This window comes from Protopterus annectens, chromosome 17.part0 (genome assembly GCF_019279795.1).
Source record: "Protopterus annectens isolate FY-2018-M chromosome 17.part0, PAN1.0, whole genome shotgun sequence".
Classification (NCBI taxonomy): domain Eukaryota; kingdom Metazoa; phylum Chordata; order Ceratodontiformes; family Protopteridae; genus Protopterus; species Protopterus annectens.
Genome location: NC_056751.1, coordinates 234,445,477 through 234,465,699, shown reverse-complemented (window position 1 = coordinate 234,465,699; position 20,223 = coordinate 234,445,477). Strand labels below are relative to the sequence as shown.

At 39.4% G+C, this 20,223-nt stretch overlaps 1 protein-coding gene across 1 annotated transcript in view; it reads left to right on the top strand.

Moving 5' to 3' along the window:
- The window catches only part of HSD17B4 (hydroxysteroid 17-beta dehydrogenase 4), a 1,616,359-nt gene that overhangs the window by 1,497,280 nt on the left and 98,856 nt on the right, over positions 1-20,223 (top strand). The window contains exon 22 of the mRNA XM_044059338.1: positions 2,389-2,527. Within this exon, the coding sequence (XP_043915273.1) occupies positions 2,389-2,527 (139 nt within the window). The remainder of the gene's footprint in view (positions 1-2,388; positions 2,528-20,223) is intronic.

The following is a 20,223-nucleotide window of genomic DNA, read 5'->3' as shown; positions in this document are numbered from 1 at the left end:
GGAGGGGAGAAAACTGCTTCTTTGAAACATTGGGGTAAGAGAGCTAAGACCATTATTGAAGGATACCGAGCTGATGAAACAAGAAATAAATAAATAAACAAATCTTGAAAGAGTAGATACTTAGAGGGACAGACACCTTTCTGTATGATACTGATAGGGCCCAACATCTGTTCCTGTGATGCCTGGAGCACTGACATTAAAGCAGGCATCAAGTAGACAGAAGCCAGTAGTACTTACACCTGCAAAATCAGTATATATGTTTAATTGCAAACTGGCAACCATCATGTCAATACTTGACGTCAGATTTTGGTGATGGTACTTGTGCTGTACTGGGGTCTTAGCATTTGATGGCTGCAACTGATGAATTGTAATAATTCTAGGGAAAGATGGGTGGCTTTTTCGAGGTAGGAGTGACAAAACATGGATAAAACCCTGTTACCTCCACAGGTGATCCAAATTTGATTAATGGCTTAGGTTGTTGGAATTGCCAGGCAAGGAAAGGTGTGTTAGAAGTGAGTGGCCAACTCTGACTCGCTCATCCTGGAGGTGGGGTGGCACTGTGGTGGCTAGACCTGCTACACTGCTGATCTCGTCTTATAAACTGGAATAGTGCAGGATGCAGCCAGGATGGGGTCATGCTGGCTTTGTTCTCAGAACACATAAGCCAGGAGGCTTGACATTTGGGGACAGTCTCCCTCCTAGGCAGGAGCATATTCTTCATATGCTAGCAGAGACTGGTTTAACCTGGGTTTGGGAGAGGGTCTTCATCACAAAGGCATACAGTCTGCTCCCTTGTCTCTGAATCTTGCTTGTGAGAGATAATAGAATTGTTGTCCTGGACAGAAAATGAAAGGGCCATACATCTCGCACTCTGACTGGGGAACAAATGGGTCTGGTTCTTGCCCCTCCTCAAAGAAATGATTATTGCCGCTATGGACCCAGGAGGAGACAGTATCATACTGTATTATGCAGGGAGAAAAAAGTTGATGCTTGGTCAGGTTGGATAAATCTGGCCTGCATTTTACAAGTCTTGGCATTGTGATCAACACATAAATGCACTGGCCTTTCACACAGAATTGTTAGCTGAAGCCATGACTGTTGTATGCCGAACTGGGTTAAAGCACATTCACGCAACCAGAAAAACAAAGAAACAAAAAAAAAATAACGAAAAAAGTAGAGAGCTTCCACTGCCAAGACAGACTTCTGAGGTAAAAAAAAAGAACAGAAAAGCTGTCATCAGTTTAACTAATCTGAAAAAGGGCCATCCATTGCTCCACACTTCATATTGGCAGGAAAGAGATGGAGAGGCAGAGGAAAGCAGTGCATTAATGGCATGAGCGGGCAGAGGTTACCATCTTAGAAAAGTCTGATATGCCTTTATGTTTTGAAATAATAGCCACCACAGTTTTTGCTTTTATTTTGAGGCTACTATGTAAGATCTGATTTGCATATCCTAATCCTTTGCAAGCATTATTCCCAAACCCTTATGTAGTCCCTCTCCAGCTAGTCTCACCCTTTCTCTATTGTTTGAGTCTTCTGGTAATCATTTATAATGGACGTAACTATCTGGCACTTCTGTCTAGAAGAAAAATAGAAAAAAATGCTGTGGAGGCACTAAATCAGGACATCTGTTAAAGCCAGCTGTGCAGCAGGGCTTGGCATTCTTGCAGTTCTTTTTTTTTTTCTTGCATAAGAACATCTTACTTTAAAGTAGTACAAGCAATTCACTTAGCCATTTAATGATGGGACTAGAGGAGATTGAGTAAGTCAATGCAGAGCTATGCAAAAATTGTTTTGTGCTAGTCTCTGAAAATTGAAAGTGTCGCGCTCTGCATACCTCTCAACCTCTTAACACAAGAAATCTGGACAAAACCAAAAATAATGGGGGGGACAAAGGCCCAAAAATAGGGACAAATTTTAAATATTGCTCTTGTAAGCTTAGAAAGTTGCTAGAATAAAAGGTTTTCTGTTATCATACATTTTTTGAAGGATTTGAAGTCTGAAACTCAAATATCTCCCATTATTTAGTGACTTCAGTTTTCAATGATTTGTCTGTAAAACACAAATTTTATGTGGAGCAAACAGAAAATATAAGGCAAAAATTTGGACATTCTGCAATAATCTGGACAGAGGTATGCTCTCTGGTTGTCTGCAGTCATTCTGGCACATTTAAACTATTCCAGTGCAGAAACATAGCCTGTTCTTCCTCAGAAATATCCTTAGTTTTGGAGAATGTATGCTTGGTTTGTAGCTATGTTAACTCACTGTTACGAGTTTCAGTTTTACATTTGACAGATACAGATTTAACAAACTCGTGATATGAAATAAAGGAAAAAGGAAACACGCTTGTCTACTTTAAGATTAAAAAGATCTGTGTGTCTGTTCTAGGTAGAAGAGCTGCAGAGTGACCTTGTGTTTGCAGAGATTAGTCGTCGTGTCAAAGATGTTGGGAAGGAGTTAGTGAAAAAAGTAAATGCAGTCTTTCAGTGGGATATCACAAAAGATGGAAAGACTGCAGCTCAATGGAGTAAGTAATCCGTTCCAGTAACTCTGGTCTTTGTACTGCCTCTTTTTGGATTAAGCCAAAACTGTTGCTAACACTGCATTTTATTAGCTCTGTTGTTAGATTGTATTTTAAAGTAAGTTTTGGAAAATTTAAATGTTGGACCCTAGAGTCCCATATTTCTGAATCGTGGAGGGTTATGAAGAAAAGACAGATTGGTAGCATGTATTTTTCTTTTATAAATACTTTACAGGAGTTGTGATAAGGATACTTTTAATCTTGCATACTTAAGATTTTTATACATTTCGTTGATTAACAGGCACCACGATACCCATTTGCTTTCAAGTATTGGAGGCTTATAAGGAGCTTGAATTGTTTTTGTTTATTTGTGTGGATTGTAACAGTTTTGTAAAGCAGTGGGTTGAATATGTTTTGTGAAATGGGCTTTAAATAGACTTTGCTCACTGATCAGCTCAGAGTGAAGGATCCTTAAATCAGCGACATGTGAGAAACATTCTTGATCTTGCAGTGTGTATTCACTCCATTTTTAAAATTGCTCATGCAGCACTGACAAAATGCATCCTTGGTGCATATAGCTGCGAAGATCTGCATCTCTGGGTACTTTTAGACCTGACAAGTAAATGCAGCTGTTGCTAGAATAATTACAGAATGCAACCAGGAGTAGTACCTGTTAAATTCTTGGTATGTAGCTACTGGCTGTCAATCTGAGAACCTTTTTTATTTATTGTTTTGAGTGACTGGATATTTGACTAGTGCTTACTTTCAGCAGGTAAACAGAAATTAAGCTCGGCTAAGCATTTTCTGAGTTGAAAAATATGAAACATTGTTTAACAGCTTGCCCAAAGAATGAAGTAAGAGGAGTGAAAACTAAAGAGAAATTGGATTAATAAGTAGACACTTGATCTGACATTGAAGACCCTCCTTATTGGGTCCTTACCTGTGTTCATCATCTCCCACAATCTCTATTTGAAGACTTTTTTTGCAAGATCCCCTTTTCAGGGATTTATTTGCACTGGTGTTGATTCATACCATGATATCATGTCATATATAAACACACACATATTCTAAGTGTGCCTTTTCTGTGCCAGCCTTTCAGTATGGTATTCAGTAGTATACTGTATTTGCATGCCTAAACAACAGCATCCATGTGGCCATCTGATTACCAGGCAAAGACCTATTCCAACTTTGCCTTTACTGTATTGGGGAGGAGCATGGGGAAGTTAAATGCCACAAGTGCCAGCAGTTTAGAGTATTCTTTTTGCTTACTCTGCATTCAAAACAACAATTGCTGTCTGGATCTGTTCATTTAGGGACCAACAGGAGGGTCCTCCACACTGACTCATAAGTCAAAACATTACCACAAGGACAAAACACTTTGAGAGTAGGTCAAGGCCTGACCCTCCTAGACATAACTCCAGTGTTCTGCTCTTCTCCAGTCACTTCAAGTGCTGAGCTTGTCTTCGGCTATCGAGGGCTAAAGTCCACACCTCTACTCTACCCCATGGAAGATAAGAGAACTGGAGAAGATGTACCCATGGTTGTCATATGAGGAGTATGTCCACAGACTCTTGTGCCTTCCAGCCTCTGGTTGATCAGTTGGAGGCTGAAGTTAGACTGATCCCTGGGAGCAGTTCATTAAGCCACACTGTCACAGATCAATGACACTGAAGTAGAGAGACCTTCATTTTTTGGGTAGCCATGCCCACTGGGTCATCTATTGCCAGATTTCATATCTCTCAGGAGTTAGACACAAGCCAAGTGATTGATATTTGGTGCAAGTTTGTGTCTCTGGTGTGACTTCCTTACAGAGTTAGACTTAAAGCCATTGCTGGGCCTAACGCAGCATTCCATCCAGCATGTACCACCTTCAGCTAGCATAAGATCAAACACTTGTTCAATGTCTTTCAAAGACATGGTACATGTCAGGTAACTCCTGCCTACACTGCATAACTGTATATGTAATTAGCCTAGTAAGTATTAATGGTCATAAGATTCTATCATTCTCTGGCACTCATGAAGAGTTACAGGATACTGAGGCTATTTACTTCGAGAAAGGCAAGTGTAATGAGGCTGCCACCTCTCCTCCATTGCCTGTTGATGACCCCCTTCTTTGAATTGACTGGTCTCCAACCAGTATTTGTTTGGGGAAGAAACACCACTTAGAATGGTATGGCTGAGAGTGTCCTTTATGAAGAAAGAGCTCAGGAACAAACTCTGGCATGACCATTTTATAAGGGAATGCATTTCACTTTTCAGACAGCTCACTCAGAACCCAGTCAATGAATTTCTAAAGAAGAAACCATTCCTTACCTCTACAGAGAGGAGTCTTTATGGCCCCTCCTTCAGCATGCACTTGTTCTGATGTTATCTTGGTCAACCTCAATAGAGGAGAGGACTCTTTGCCACCTATGAAGGGTTGTAAAGTGTCACATAGTCTTACATTCACCAGTGCCAGTGGAGTTGTCTACAGTCTGCTCTCCCATAGCCTTGATTCTGGTCTAGAATGGCCAGTTGCAGGAAGCAACCAGATCTTAGAGTTTGTCCCTGCTTGAAGAACACCACAAAAGAATCTGTGAGTTCTAGAGATGGGCACTGTACTATAGTCCTTCCCCAGAAAGGGATTCACTGACCATTTTTTGTTCAGTTAAACTCTTTAGAGTGGCCTATATTCTACTCATATGAGCCACAGTATCTGCCCCATTTTCAGAAGTAAGACTCCTGTTCCCAGTGGGGATGGGTATTTGCCATCTCATTCAGGATTTCATTGACCTTAAACCGCGCATCTGCTACCTCTGGTTTCACATTGTTATTATGCAAAAGCTCGTGCACTTGCAGAGGGTGCTTGAATGTTGTCATTTTACATGATGAATATCTTTTAGCATATTAGGCACTTGTAGCTCATAAAGTTGGGTCGGCATCATATCCTTTGCAGTGTGTTACCATATGAGTTTTCCTCAGCTTCCATGAAATGTTACCAGGATGTTGTCAAAGGTAACCAAGGCCTTAAAGGACAACAATGGGATATTAAAGCAGATTGCTCATCCTGCTGTCTCTTTTAGTCCCTGTTATTTGATCCTGGTTCAAAAAATAACTACCACAGCTTTAAAAAGTAATCCACTCTACCGTTTTATCTCGTAGGCTTCCTACCTTTCTGTACTGTTTTAGTTTCAGTTTGAAAAAACAGTTGAAAAACCTCTAGCTGGCTTTTAATTGCTGATGTCATGTCTGCCAGACCTCTTGCTGTAGTTACCAGGATGTTTCCTCCCGCAAAGTGATGTAACCACTGCCTTATTTGCATGCTGTATAGAAGAGGCAGTGAACTTCCCACATAGTGAATTCAGAGCTGCCTTGCCCAGCCCACTCTATTCTAATCTAAATGACAAACTATAATTTCAATTATCTGAACAGCCCTACTGATATGTAACAAAGTAAAGTGAGGAAGTACAGGCAACAGTACAGTAACAGCTGCATGAGCAAAGAGCATACATTTGCAATGACCATGCGTACACATTAATTGCATCTTTTTACATAGGAAGCAGATGTCTGTCACAATTAATAGACAACACTACATAAGATTACATGAAGTATGTGATACCCTAATCTTAAATTACCCACTTAAAGCGACTACTATCATGCAAGTACGTGAAATATAACATTTTTATAGTCCAGCAGTTGTTAGCTATTTAACTAAACTGGAAGGAAAAAAACTGGGAGTTTGATGGTTTGCAAAGCTGTGATTTTTCCCAGTGCTATGGAGCTCAGATCTAAATTTGAAAGCAGGAGTGCAACAAAAAAGTGCCCCACTGTAAGGAAGGAAAGGCTGTGACAAAACAGTACATAAGTCAGGTCACCTGCTGTGAGCTGTCAACCGCATGCAGATAATGGGTCAAATTACCCTTAGCACTTTGACAGCTAGGGAAGGTAGGTGTGAAGGGGAGGGGAGGTACCTTGAAGAACTACAATTCAGGCAGGGCTGGCCTTAGCTGAAATGGCGCCCTAGGCGAAGTAGTACTCCAGTGCCCCTTAAGCCCCACCCACACCATACTCCTGAAACGCCCCTATAAGCCACACCCACATGAAGGTTACTTCCCAAGAAAGCCACTCCAGTCATTTCCTTCAATTATTTAAATGCACAGGAAGAAAAGATACCTTGTAATATAGTTAAATTGCAAGTGAAGTGGAATTTTTTTTAATAAGCCTGCTTTACCTGTTGTTCCTTCACACATTTTACATGTCCTCAGAAAATACAAGCCCATGTGCCATCTTTCAAAGGGATGCTTAAGTTAATCTAAACAGTTTAATTTACTTTGGATAGGCAAGCAAGCCTTGCAGCTCAGTGAAAGTATAATAGCAAACTCTCTCCTCCCTGTGTACAGTAGCTTAAACTAGAACAGCACAAACACAGATAGACTTAGCATACGCAGTAAACTTCTCTGCCATTGAAATGGCATAAAAACCAACACTCATAGAAAGTGCATCTGGCCAGTGGAGGATTAGGTTTACTTTTGAGTCGTTTTCAAAATAGACTCCTTGCACACATTTTAGGGCAACGCATACATGAATTTGCTCTTTTATTCACCTTCCTGATTGTATTAAATTATATTCCATGTATAATATAGCACCACTTGTTAGAATGTGTTTTAAATTTTGTACTTTTAAACATTTTAATAAGCAATGAAACAAAGTATAAACCAATGACAAAATTACCCATTTCAGAAAATTTCAACCATAAAAGGCAACCCAGACTTCTGTCATGACAGTCCACTAATATCACTCGATACACAATCTCTACAGAAGTAAAATCATTTGAATAATTCCACATTAAAAGAAATCTGTAACTAATGAAGAGGAATGAAGAGGTTGCTAATGGCAAACAACTTTACACCTCAATGTTTCATCTACAAATTCAGTGTCTGTTGCCCTTGCGTTAATCTGTATTACATTAAAAAAATTGGTAAACTGGTAATATTGCAATAGGAAATTACTAAAACCGACAAGTTCATAGTTACTAGGCATCTCATACAAAAGGAGGAAACTCAGGAGTGTAGAACCCATATTTCTCCTTGTAATACACCAAATAATCTGCAATCATATGGGTACTGCAATATCAGCACTTCATCTACATGGCGTGGGAGTACAATCCACAGCCTTCTGCACCAAAGTCAATTATGCTACTAACACTGCTTTCAAATTCTACAACAGTATGCCATTTGATAAAACAGTTGCACATTGAAAATGGACTTAGCATGAGCAGCAGTAAACAATTAGGTATTTTCTGCCATTGAAACAGAATTAAAACCTACATTCAAATGAAATGGATCTGGAAAGTGGAGAATTAAGTTTACCTTTGGGCTATTTTCAAATTACAGGCTCCTTGAACACATTTTTATGGCCATGCATTCATGTATGTGTTCTTTGATTCACCTTACTGATTGTAATAAATTATATTCCTTGTATAATACAGTACCAGTTGGCTAGTATGTATTAAATTTGTAATTTTGAATATTTTTCCAGCAAACAATGAAAAAATACATGACCCAATAATGATAAAACTGCCCATTTCATTACAGTCCACCAGTATCAATCAGTATGGAAGGACGACAGCGGTGGTGCAGCAGTTAGCATTTTCGCCTCACAGCAAGAGGTTCTCCGGTTCGATCCTCGGCTCAGCTGGGGTGCCCTCTGTGTGGAGTCTGCATGCCCCACCCTGTGGTCGTGTGGGTTTCCTCCGGGACATTCATGGCTAGGCTTAAAAAGGCCCTTGTGGTTAGCCTAGTTAACACCTATGAACCTTTATGAACTCTTAATTCCTCTACAGAAACAAACACATTTGATAAGTTTGAAAACATGCCTAAACCTTGTGTGGAATCCTTGTAAACTCCAAGATTTAGAAAGGTTGTTATAAAAGCTGAATTTGTAGAATGTCCTTTATGAAAGACAATACCAACTGATCAGTAACTTGTTCCTCACCAAATAGTTCCCAAGTCGATTAATTGTAATTTCTAAAATGTTATAGATAAGGAGATACTAGAGTAGAAGGAGAACAACTTTCAACTGTTTAAAGGAAAAGAGGAAGGAATCCCAGCAGAAGGTACCCAAAAGGTCTCTCTCTAAAAGGTAGACTCCACAATACAGAACGACATCACCTGCCAGCCCTTCCAGAATTACTTTCATAGCAATAATACCCCACTTAAGAACTGCAACGTGTCAGCATCCTTCATTCAACAACAGGCTGCTTTCACATCTGCTACCTGTAAAACATCTTTATCACTATGAGCTATATTTCCTTTACTCTGGACACTTAAAGTACTGTCCACTCACTTTCAAAGAGCACATGTTACTTTCTTCTAGGGTGTATACACAGGTTATTCTGATGCTGATATGGACAGATAATTTACAACATTGCTATTTGTTTCTTCAAAGTGAATGTTTAACTTCATGGTAACATTTACTTAGGATAAGCGATCACTGCAAGATTCAATATGATCTTGTCCTCACATATGCTCCCTCCAAAAATGCTAATATAATATTATATAATATAATATAATATAATATAATATAATATAATATAATATAATATTATATTATAGTGACATTCCAGCTGTGCAATGCTGCAAAGCTTGGCAGAGACAGCTTAGCTAGTTTGCTTACTTTGTATCCTGTATGTAACATGTCATTCTTTCTTGCCTCAGCTTCATAAATATACATTACTCAATGATTTAAGGACAATTTTTTCATCCTGTCAACCCATAACTGAATGAGACAATAGCTGACTATTATACAGTATAATGTAATTATGCACCTGGCTAACTCATCCTCCACTAACAATTAAAGATACTGAAGCCTCCCTTACATGTCCATTTTATGTTTTACAACAGCTGAAAGTTGTACAGTTTGGTAGTACATAGCCTTTGCAAAAATCATTTGTAAACAGTTCAAAAATCTATGAGCAACACCTAAAGTTTAATTCACAATGGTCGACTATAGTTTACATATACCTTTGGCCTTTATCCCACTTATTTATGGTATCACACACACACACACACACACACACACACACACACACTCATCTTTAAATTCCACACACTCCTACTCTGCTCTCATACAACACACACACACACACACACATGCACTTTTCTCTCTTATACAGATGTGAGCAAAACCACTAGTTTAAGATGTTCTTCGTCTTCCATTGCTGCAGTCCTGACTGTGGTAGTAGTCCCCATACCCCCGTCAGTCATATACCCAGAGAGGAGGCGCCGGGTCATGCTTTAGACTGCGACTGACGTCCAGGGGTACTACTATGACCGCATGACCGGCGTCATTTCAGTCTTTTTGCTTTTGCTTTTGGCTTATTTTAAGCAGTGCAGGCAAATTCGCTTGTTTCTGAGATTTTCCGAGATTTTCTCAAACGGAGTTTCAGTTGTTAAGTAAGCCCTTGTTAAATGTTTTTTTTTTACATTTTTTTTTTTTTCAGGAAAAGTTCAAAAAGTGAATAACTGTGGAAGCAGATACAGAGCAGTAGATACATAGCATGTGATCATATTATGTGTATACCTTGTTTAGGGCCACCTTGTTTAGGCCTTGTTGTTTTGTTGTTGCTATGCTAGGGTTGACAAAGCTTATGTGGAGGTGTCATTAAATTTCTATTAGATTATTTAGTGTTTGGGAAGCGTTACCTATATAAAATATGCCGCTGCACTCTCAAGAAAACCGAAGCAGGGGAAAACAGCAGTGCGACAAAGGAGCGTGAGCAGTGCCAACGCCGGTTCTTTGGTTTGCCAGAGGTAGAGAGGACAGGGGACAGAGACTTTTTCTCTGGAGAGGAGCCAGAGTTAGAGGCAGTGCTTACAGGATGTGGGCTCAGCTAGGTGGTAGGCAGGCTCAGGGGCCCTCTTCAGGGGTAGGTTCTTCCCTCTCTTCCTTCTGTAGTTAGGGCCTCCTCTCAAGCTGTTCCTCTGGTAGGCAGAGTCTCTTTTTGTTCAGCCCTCTGCCTAGCATGGGTCCTTAACTTCAGCTAAAGAGGGCTTAGATCCTAAACAACATAAGAGGCCTGGCAAAAGATTTAGGCCTAGTGTGGAACAGTGTTTCTGATAAATTGATAAGAGGCCTAAGACTCTGAGAGGAGTTTTTTGGAGGTGTTCCAGTGATTCAGAGTCTTCTGTGGAAGACTTGATTCCTATTCCTTCTTTTCTACTCATGCATGGATGGATCACTCTCCACTCCCACTCCTGCTCCTTTTCCTTACTTTCAGAGACTCTGAGGTTGAGATTTTCTTTTTCCCAGGAGGACTACTAGGAATAGGAGGCCCCCTGTACTGAATTCTTGTTTTTAAAGCAGCATAGGCTTAGTACTTCAGCACTTCGGACCCTGAGGCTTTGCCTCCCTGAACTGTGTTGAGGCTGGCCTGTGGAGGTTGAAGCCTGCCTCCTGCCCTGTGAAGAAGCCTCCTAGGGCCTGATAGCCCAAGCTCCTGGTAGCTTAATGCCGAAGAAGCTTCTGTGGTTAAAAATCCTGCCAGTAGGTGTTTAAAAAAAGGGGTTAAGGTAGAAAAGGTTCTGGTCTGTCTTCTGGGGGTGGGCTGTGATACTGATATTAAAAGAGATATTCATATGCTGAAATATCAAATTGATCTTCATTCACAATTGTAAGAAGAATATTGGTCTTCAATATGGAATTTATCAGTGTTAATGTCTGAACAAATTGAAATCTAAGGTGGGAATTTTGGGCAAGTTGCTATTTTGTGAAATTGATGGTGTTCAGGCTTCATGTGTGGGTTTGATGGGTAGTTCTGTGATCAGGTGTGGTTGCTTGTCTGAAGTGTCAGGCTTTTATGTTGCTGCTACTAGATTTGTGTTTGTTGGACCGCTTTGAAGAGCAGTTGATGTTGCCTGGGCCTGCAGCCAGGATGTTATGAGCTGGATTGGTTTCTGATGTTGTTTGGATAAGAGTTTGAACAGTGCAGTTTAAGAAAAAGGGGAACATAAAAAAGCAGTTTTAAAGAAAGACTGTTAAAGATTTTTTTGCTAAGTACCAGACATTTAAAGAAAAGGGGTGGACATATGGTGGACATATCCCAGATATGGGGTGTAGTCTAGGGGGAGTAGGGGCAGGGCCTAAGGGGTCAGCAAAGGCAGCTGCACAGGCTCAGCCTAGACAGTTCTGCTCAGACTTCTGGTGAGGGCAGGGTAAATTCCTTCCACGGCAGACAATTTCAGAGGGCAGATTGTAGAGTTGGAAGTGAATGGGGGCTTGAGTTTTCCTGCCAAGCAGTGCTTTCAATGATTCTTTTTCCTTTCAGCTTAAGTGGGAGGATCAGATGCAAGTTTCAGAGATATATTTCCACATCACAACCCAGTTTCAGCCCAGATTGTTCATCATCATCCATCCGGGCCCTCCTGTTCCAAGCAAAGAGGCTGGGGAAACACGCTTCGCCATTCAGCCAGAAAGGGGCACAGTAGAAAGATTTACATTCCCTCCACATTTTTGATTTCGGGGAACCAAAGAGACCAAACACGTGGAGATCAAGCTCGATTTATTTCAGCCATCTCAAGTACCAACTGGGGGGGACTGAGAGGTAACTGTGGTTGGTGCTAACTGGGCTCAAGAACTGGTAAGGAAAAGGATTTGGAAACTCAATTCTCACTTAAGAAGACCTTCATGTGCCTATAAGGCCAAGTTGCAGAAAGTATCTGCCCAAAGTATCTGCTCAGGATCATTCTTATCTTGCATTGCCCTTTGAGAGATCAGGAAGGTCTTATGCACAAAGGTTCTGGCCCATAGCAGTCTCTTCTGCATTCAATTCTGGGAATCATCTACCTTCCAGACTCTCTAAAAGCCCTGGCTCATACTTCTACAGGAATTGAATAGCAGAGCATTCTAATGCCTCCACCCTCTAAGAAAACCTGGGTAGCTCTCAGAATCTATAGCTTAGCCCAGATGCCTCCCTCGGTGACTGAAAGGAAACTGCTTCTTCCACTGAATCATCCAGCCCATCCGGTAAAGCCCAATGACAAACTGCATAGCTCAAGGATTTCATGGTTTCTCATACTGACTCTCTCAACAGCTCTCAACTGCAAAGGACAGTCCTTTCAGCACATTAGGGCTCAAAGCAACTTGGACCAAGTATCAGGAAAGTCACAAACATGCATAAAAATGTATGGAATGCTTGTCTCAAAAATGGGAACACTGTGGTCTGATAATCCCCTTGCAGAACTCATCTGATCTGATTTGCCTTCAAAAGGAAAATTTCAACTGGGCTTGCCTTGTGACCTGAACAACTCAAATTTCATGTCTTATAACACCAGAAATAGAGGAAACGTTGTGGGCTGATCTCAGATATCAGCAGATCAAAGATCTTCAAAGTGGGCAAGGGAAGCATTTCAAATCATCAAACAGACACAGAGGTTGGCTCTGAGCAGGACAACAGCACTTTCATGGAGACATGACTATGACGTTAAGTGTACAGCTTTATCTGATGCATGTCCAGGCAAACATGGATTCCAACCAAGAAATAGCCTTATCAACACAACTCCTCTACAGTGTAAAGCTTCTTCAGGGCAGGGGGGAATTTCAGTGGGACAGGCTGGCCAGGACAATGATGAACAGGTGCAAAGACTGCCAACTGCAATATACTCTATTGAGCAAAGCAATGGCAGGACAGACAGGAACTCCAGACAAATCTGTTCGGAACTTCAGAAATGAACAGTGTTGCAAGAACTCAACTAAGTTCTTCAGAGCACACTATGTGGAAAACACAGAGCCTCCTAGCAGAGGATTCGCTTCAGCTGTTCCAGAACCACCTCAGCCTTTGGATAACTCTCTGTTCTTCAGTCTATTAACTTCAAAGTCTGCCTTCTTCTGAAAGGAAATCAAAAAGGTCAGAGGTATGGCTCTCCTGCTCCTCCTCTTCACCAGGGATTTCATTCTTAACCTTAGAGAGGCCTCCTCTTACACTCTTGTTGTTCTCCCAACCTGGCCTCTAAAGGTCCTCCACTCCTCAAGAGTCTTGTGAAAATGTCATCCAGTGCCAGCTTCAGGCTCTCTGTTGTTTTATTTCAAGTCTTTGGAAGACAAGCTCAATGTCAAGCTTCTTTGAAGTCATCTCAAGGCCTGCTTAGGTCTCAAGTCAAAAAAAAAGCTTCCTTATCTTCCATCAACAAAGGAAGAATGTGTAGATAGAAAGCATATGAGAGATTACTTCATTGTTTTCACTTAATGAATGGGGAGATTTTTTGGCCTTTTCAGCTTCAAAGACATTTGAGGAAAAATGAAAGATATCTAGAGGGTGGGACCTTCTCTTTGCGTTCATTTCAGCTCAAGATAGTTTCATTTGACCTTTGAGCTACTTCATGCTGCCTTTGAGCAATTTTTGTTCAAGCACTTTCTGAGAGTTGTAAGATTCTCCTTGGGAATTGTGAGCCCTGCTCAGAAGAAAATCTTTTTTTTGTGTTGTTATTCTTTTAGAGCCTGGTCTTTTCTTTGATTTATGCTTTTTGTGTAGGAAGTTGTTTAGAGGGACCTATAAGCCTTTTGATCTTTCTTGGTTAATCCTTCCTTTGTGCTGGGGAAAAGATTTTGTGTGAGCTAGCAAAAAGGCTTCAAACCCCTAGGATATTTGCACGCACTAAAGAATTTTAGGTTTTTAGGTGGTTTAGATGTAAGCTTTTTATTGCTTAATTCATTTTATTTATAAGGCAAATGTGGGCAGGCAGGGTTAATTAACTTTACTTGTTTTTGTTTCACCCTTTTGCAGCTATTCAAACAAAAGGGACAAGAATTTTGTTCACTCTCTTTTACTTCTCTTGTTTTTGCTTTATTCTATTATATTCCAATGAAGGATATTTTGGAGATCCTCAATTATTTCTTGTCATTTTTATTGCATTTTTACAGTTCTAATCACTCAAAATTTCTTTATTTTGAGACAAGGCCTCATTTTACTAGGTTCTAGGCATTATATCAAGAGACTGCTATGGGAGGCACCTTTTGCCAAGGCTGTGAGCTACTACACAGAGTTCAGGTGGATTCTTCTGCCTTACAGTATTTTCTGAAGCCATACCCCCAAGACTAGGATTGTCACCAATAGTAGGCACATTACTGCACAAAAATTTACCCAGGAGTACAGTTATTCTATTTGGCTAGGGGTTGTAAGGCTGCGAGTATTCCTGGAAGCATTTTTGTTTAGTCACTCCCCCCTTTTCTCTGTTTTTGCATTGTGACCTATAGACTATAAGAGATGTTCCTCCTTTGTATAAGCTGTTTTACTGTGCATTTTGTTTCACATGCTTATATTTTTCTTTGCTGACCTGTTGGGTACTCGCATGTTTGGGGTGCACCTTGTTACTCTGAGGGACTTCATTGGGCATAGACCAACATATTACGAATTTGACTGATAGTATAATGCTATTGTGTAGGCGGCCAGTTATTGTAGTGATTGACTGTACTTGTTACATATACGGACAGCTGGCCTGGTGCAAGACTGGTATGGTAATGTCTCCGGACGTCTTTTATGCACACACACTAGTTTAAGTTATGCACACACGCTAGTTTAAGTTATGCACACACACATCTAGCACAGCAGCACATGCATACAATGACTCTCTCACAAAGCAACACACAGACATACACACAAGCCCACACCATAAAAAAGCTACTTGGTAAACTTAAACCAACCTGTCTTGGCTGCATATCACACACTCAGCATAACAAAACGGAACCTCACATACACACACTCCTTACCTCAGCCTGCATAAAAATGGAGCTTCCTTCCAGACCAGCGCAGCCTGCATAAAAATGGAGCTTCCTTCCAGTACATGAACACCTCAGCCTGCATAAAACGGAGCTTCCTTTCTGCGCACTTTTGTGTTTGAATGTTAGCGTGCAATGCACGCATGGATCCTATAGGTCTTACTGCTGTAAAAGTGGTGGGGGTGTGAGGAGTTCAAAATGGCCGCTGTTCTGTGAGCACTGCTATCACCTAGGTCGCGATATACCCTGGATTAAAACAAACCCAGAAGGCAACGCAGAATTAATAATACAGAAATAACTGTAGATATTTACTGCTAATATCATCTAGCAAACAAAAGAGGAAGAAAAAGTGACAGATTCAGCTCAGAAACAGCAGGATTAACTAAGATTTCTGAATAACAGCTTAAGCAATGTGCTACTAAGGTCCTGCATCTGACTGCAAGATTGGTAAAACACTATACAGCAAGATGTCAAAAGAGGAAAATAATATGGAAACAACAACTAAGACCAAATTCTCAGTACTAGCCTCACCTGAGAAAGACACAACTTCAAAAAGACAAAAGACAACTAAACAAACTGACAACTCTAAAAATACAAATAAATCCAAGACAGACCAGCCAGCTAATCTGGAAGACCTAAAATCTGCCTTATTACCTATCCAGCAAGCATTAAAGGACTTATTACAATTTCAAACCTTTGGTGACTCATTCAGCCAAATAATATCCAGAATGGAAAAATCTGAGTCCAAAATAATAGAAAATGAAATGAAAATAGATTCTATTTCTCAAAAAACTGATGCCCATGACAAAGAAATACAAAACTTACAAGCAAAATTAACAGACCTGGAAGCAAGATCTCGAAGGAACAATATCATCATCAGAGGAATACCTGAAACTGTACTTCATAACAATCTAATACCAACAATCAAGCAAATAATAAATTCTCTCCTAGAGGAATCTGAAGAAATGCAGCAAATAACAATAGAGAGAGCCCACAGAGCCCTGAGGGAAATGCAAACATCACTGAAACCAAGACCTGTCTATATTAAAATATTAAACTACCAAGATGTAAATAAAATCATACTGGCAGCAAAGAAAAAAGGCACACTCACCTGGAATAATAATAAAATCTCCTTTGCTCAAGACCTCCCAGTACAAATAAGACAAGCAAGACAACTACTATCCCATACTGCAGGTAACTAATAGAAAAAAAAATCAAATTCCATATGAAATATCCAAATCAGTTTATCTTTTACATCAAAGAGGTTAAATACATGGTTGCTAACCCCAAATAGGCAAAAGAGACATTCCTGGCTGTTTTCAAACAAATTCCACCTTCAGAAGTGAAATAAATCCACAAAAAAAGATAAAGGACCCTTGGATGAAAAAACAACCCCATTCACGAGCACTCTAGCTGGGATCCAACTCTGAAATCTTCCCCTTGCTGTCTAGGCCCTTAAATCATTGATGTGAGCCATGAGGAACACAGGAAAAGGAAGTACAGCCTGGGTAGGAACCAAAAATGAACTGCTGTTTCCGATGCACGAATATGGGAAGGAAGTTCCCATCTCGGATATTGGCTTGCAAATTCAGTCCCCCTAGGCTTTTGAGGACTTCATTAAGAACAGTCAGACAAAATGGATTTCAGCAAGCTCCAAAGGATTTTACTGCCTGAAAATGAAAATTGATCTGCACCAGCTAAAAGAAGAAAGCTGCACCATAGATGTCAACCAACCTGCAAGCAAAACCTTGAAGAAATAAGGTACTGTTGAACTGAACCATTCACTAAAACAGTACACCCAGTACTGGGTAGGTGAATGAAACTCCAGCCTTAAATAATAGGCAAGAAATAAACTGTCAGAATTATGCTAGCTCATAGATTAATATTGGGAAAAAAAGGGAAAAACTTGTTAAATGTTTTATGTAAATACTAGAAATGTGTTAAAAGATCCTGGAGAGAAGTAATCTCAGGAAATTAGTAAAATAACCTAACAATCCTGGGATAATGTAAATATAGCCTTAATATGTCAACTATAGCAGAAGGACTGTTTGGCTAAGCTGTTTTTCTTTTTTTTTTTTGTCTCTCTATACTTCCTACTTCTGTTAAATAGGTGCCAAGTATATATTTTATAACCCACACAGATTGATGTGGAAAAACATCAGTATAGGCACCAAAGAAGGCCGGAACCTGAATAAGTAAAGGGGAGGAAAAATAAGTCAAATGAGAGAAAAATGTAAAATGACAAGATTGATTGTTTAACAGTATTACTATGGTACACATATTGCTATAATTTACTGAGGAATGTATATTAATATGCTGTTTTAAAAATACTATTAGAAAGAATTAGTCACAAGACAAAAACAATACATGCTGTACCTTAAATGCAATACCATCACTGTATAAATAATATGTTGGAAGAGGCTAGGGATATTAAGTAGCAGTGTTTGTTGAGGGAACTAGTTTGTTCAGCTTTGTCCACATTGTTTATAGTAACACAGGGGGGATACTATGGAGTAAATCTATATCTAAAAAGAAAACACATTCCAAGGTTAGACATAAAGGTAAACCATATAATGAACCTTCATCCTCCCCCCCCCCTGATTATTCCTGGTCCAAGGATATAGTGGTTAGGCACAGTGTAGGGACGGGGATATATAGATGCTTTCCTAAACCATCACACAGTAACACATACAAAACTAACAAAACAAAACTAATATACATGGCATATCTAAGGAATACACCTAATAAATAAATGTGGGAAATAGAATCATGGAATGTTAAAGGGCTCCAAAACAAGAAGAAAAGAAAACTATTCTTACACCTTACATTAAAAACCACAGCCAACCTCATACTAATACAAGAAACGCACTTGACTGCAGATCAATGGGCAGAAATTAGCAGAAAGAAATGGATAAGTCAAATCATAGCTTCAGAGGGGAAAACAAACAGTGCTGGGGCTGCCATAATAATTAAAAAACAATTTAAGGAAAAAATTATTAAAACCAAAGCTGACAAGGAGGGAAGATGGTGCTATTTAACATTTAGTAGTCCTACAATACCAAAACCTATAATGGTACTTAATGTTTACGCACCCTGTAATAACCAACAACACTTTTTTATGTCATTATACCCAACCTTAAACCAATTTAAAGATCACTACCTAGTGATTGGAGGTGACTGGAATACATATCAAAACCCAGAGAAGGATAAATCTAATCTGACCAAATCACATAATAAACAAGCCACATTAGCCCTTAATGAACTCAAACAAGATTTCAAACTATATGACCCTTTTAAACATGGAAACAGTGCAGATAAAACAGGGAAATTCACATTCTATTCGCAATGCCACAAAATGTGGTCAAGGATAGACTTCTTCTTAATCTCTGACATATTCATTAACATGGACCCAACAATAACTATACATACCAGGTTCTTTTCAGATCACTCCAAAATCACACGGAACATTAACTGGGACAAAAAGATATATTTAGGGAATAGGGGTCATAATTGGTCATTAAACCCTAATTTACTTTCCAAAGTGGATGTAATAAAAGAAACAGAAGCAATACTAAAAATAGCTCTTACAAATATCACTAACTCCCAAGTACCAACTGACATAGAATGGGATGCAACCAAAGCACAAATCAGAGGATTGTTTATCAAAAAAGCAGCATACTATAAAAAAATACAACTGAAAGAGGAGCATATACTGAAAGGGAAAATAGAGCATCTTGAAAAGAACTAATAAATAACCCTAAGAACCAAACAGAAGCAGAACTTTTAAAACTGCAAAGGGATCTATATATGTTAGAAACCAGGAACCTATCTTTCTATGAAGCCAGAATGTTAGCCACTTACGCAGAAGAAGCTCAAATACCATCTAGAGCTCTGGCCAGAATTATCTGCCAACACAAAAATGCCTCCACTATATCAGAAATAAACTACCGAGACAAAAACTACACAAAAATGAAGACATTATTAAAACATTTGAACAAATATACTCTCAAATATATGGAGCACAAATACTACAAACCTCAAAGGAAGATAGAACTCTTTTCTTCAAAACTGAAATTCCCTAAACTCAATTTAGACCAACAAAAACTAACTGAGCCGATATCCATCAGTGAAATTATTACAACAATCAAACACTTAAAAGTGCATAAGGCTCCGGGTCCGGATGGACTCACATCAGAATTTTACAAAGCATTTTCCCCCTTGATAGCCAAACTACTATACTATACACTGAATTACATAATAAACTATAAAATAAATGATATCCACTTTAATGCCTCTAAAACTATATTTATATTAAAAGAACACACAGACCCCAAAAACCCCGACAGCTACAGACCCATCTCCCTCTTAAATATAGATACTAAAATATTTACCTCTATACTTGCAAACAGAAGGAAAATCTGATAGAAAAAATCCTCTCCCCAGAACAATCCGGTTTTACACCACATAGACAGACTAGTGACAATACATTAACATTAGATGCACTAATATCCTACGCTAAGATACAATATCAACATCTACACAATGGTAGTGGATGCCCACAAGGCATTTGATAGGGTCAATCTAGAATTCTTACTCCAAACACTACCCTACTTTAATATATCCAATAACTTCATTCAGATCATCCAAACTCTCTATAGCAACCCATACACATCTCTGTATATAAATAAAACTTGGTCAAATAGGATCCTAATAAAAAATGGAACAAGACAAGGATGCCCACTATCACCCTTCCTGTTTAACCTATACCTAGAACCAGTCTTTCTATACATTAAACAAAATACATATCACAATCCTCCATCAATACACAACTTCAAAATATACCTCACTGCATTTGCAGATGATCTGAGCATATACTACACTACACAAAATTCAGATATAAACAAAATAATAGCTGCAATTGAACATTTCTCGACTATGTCTAACTACAAACT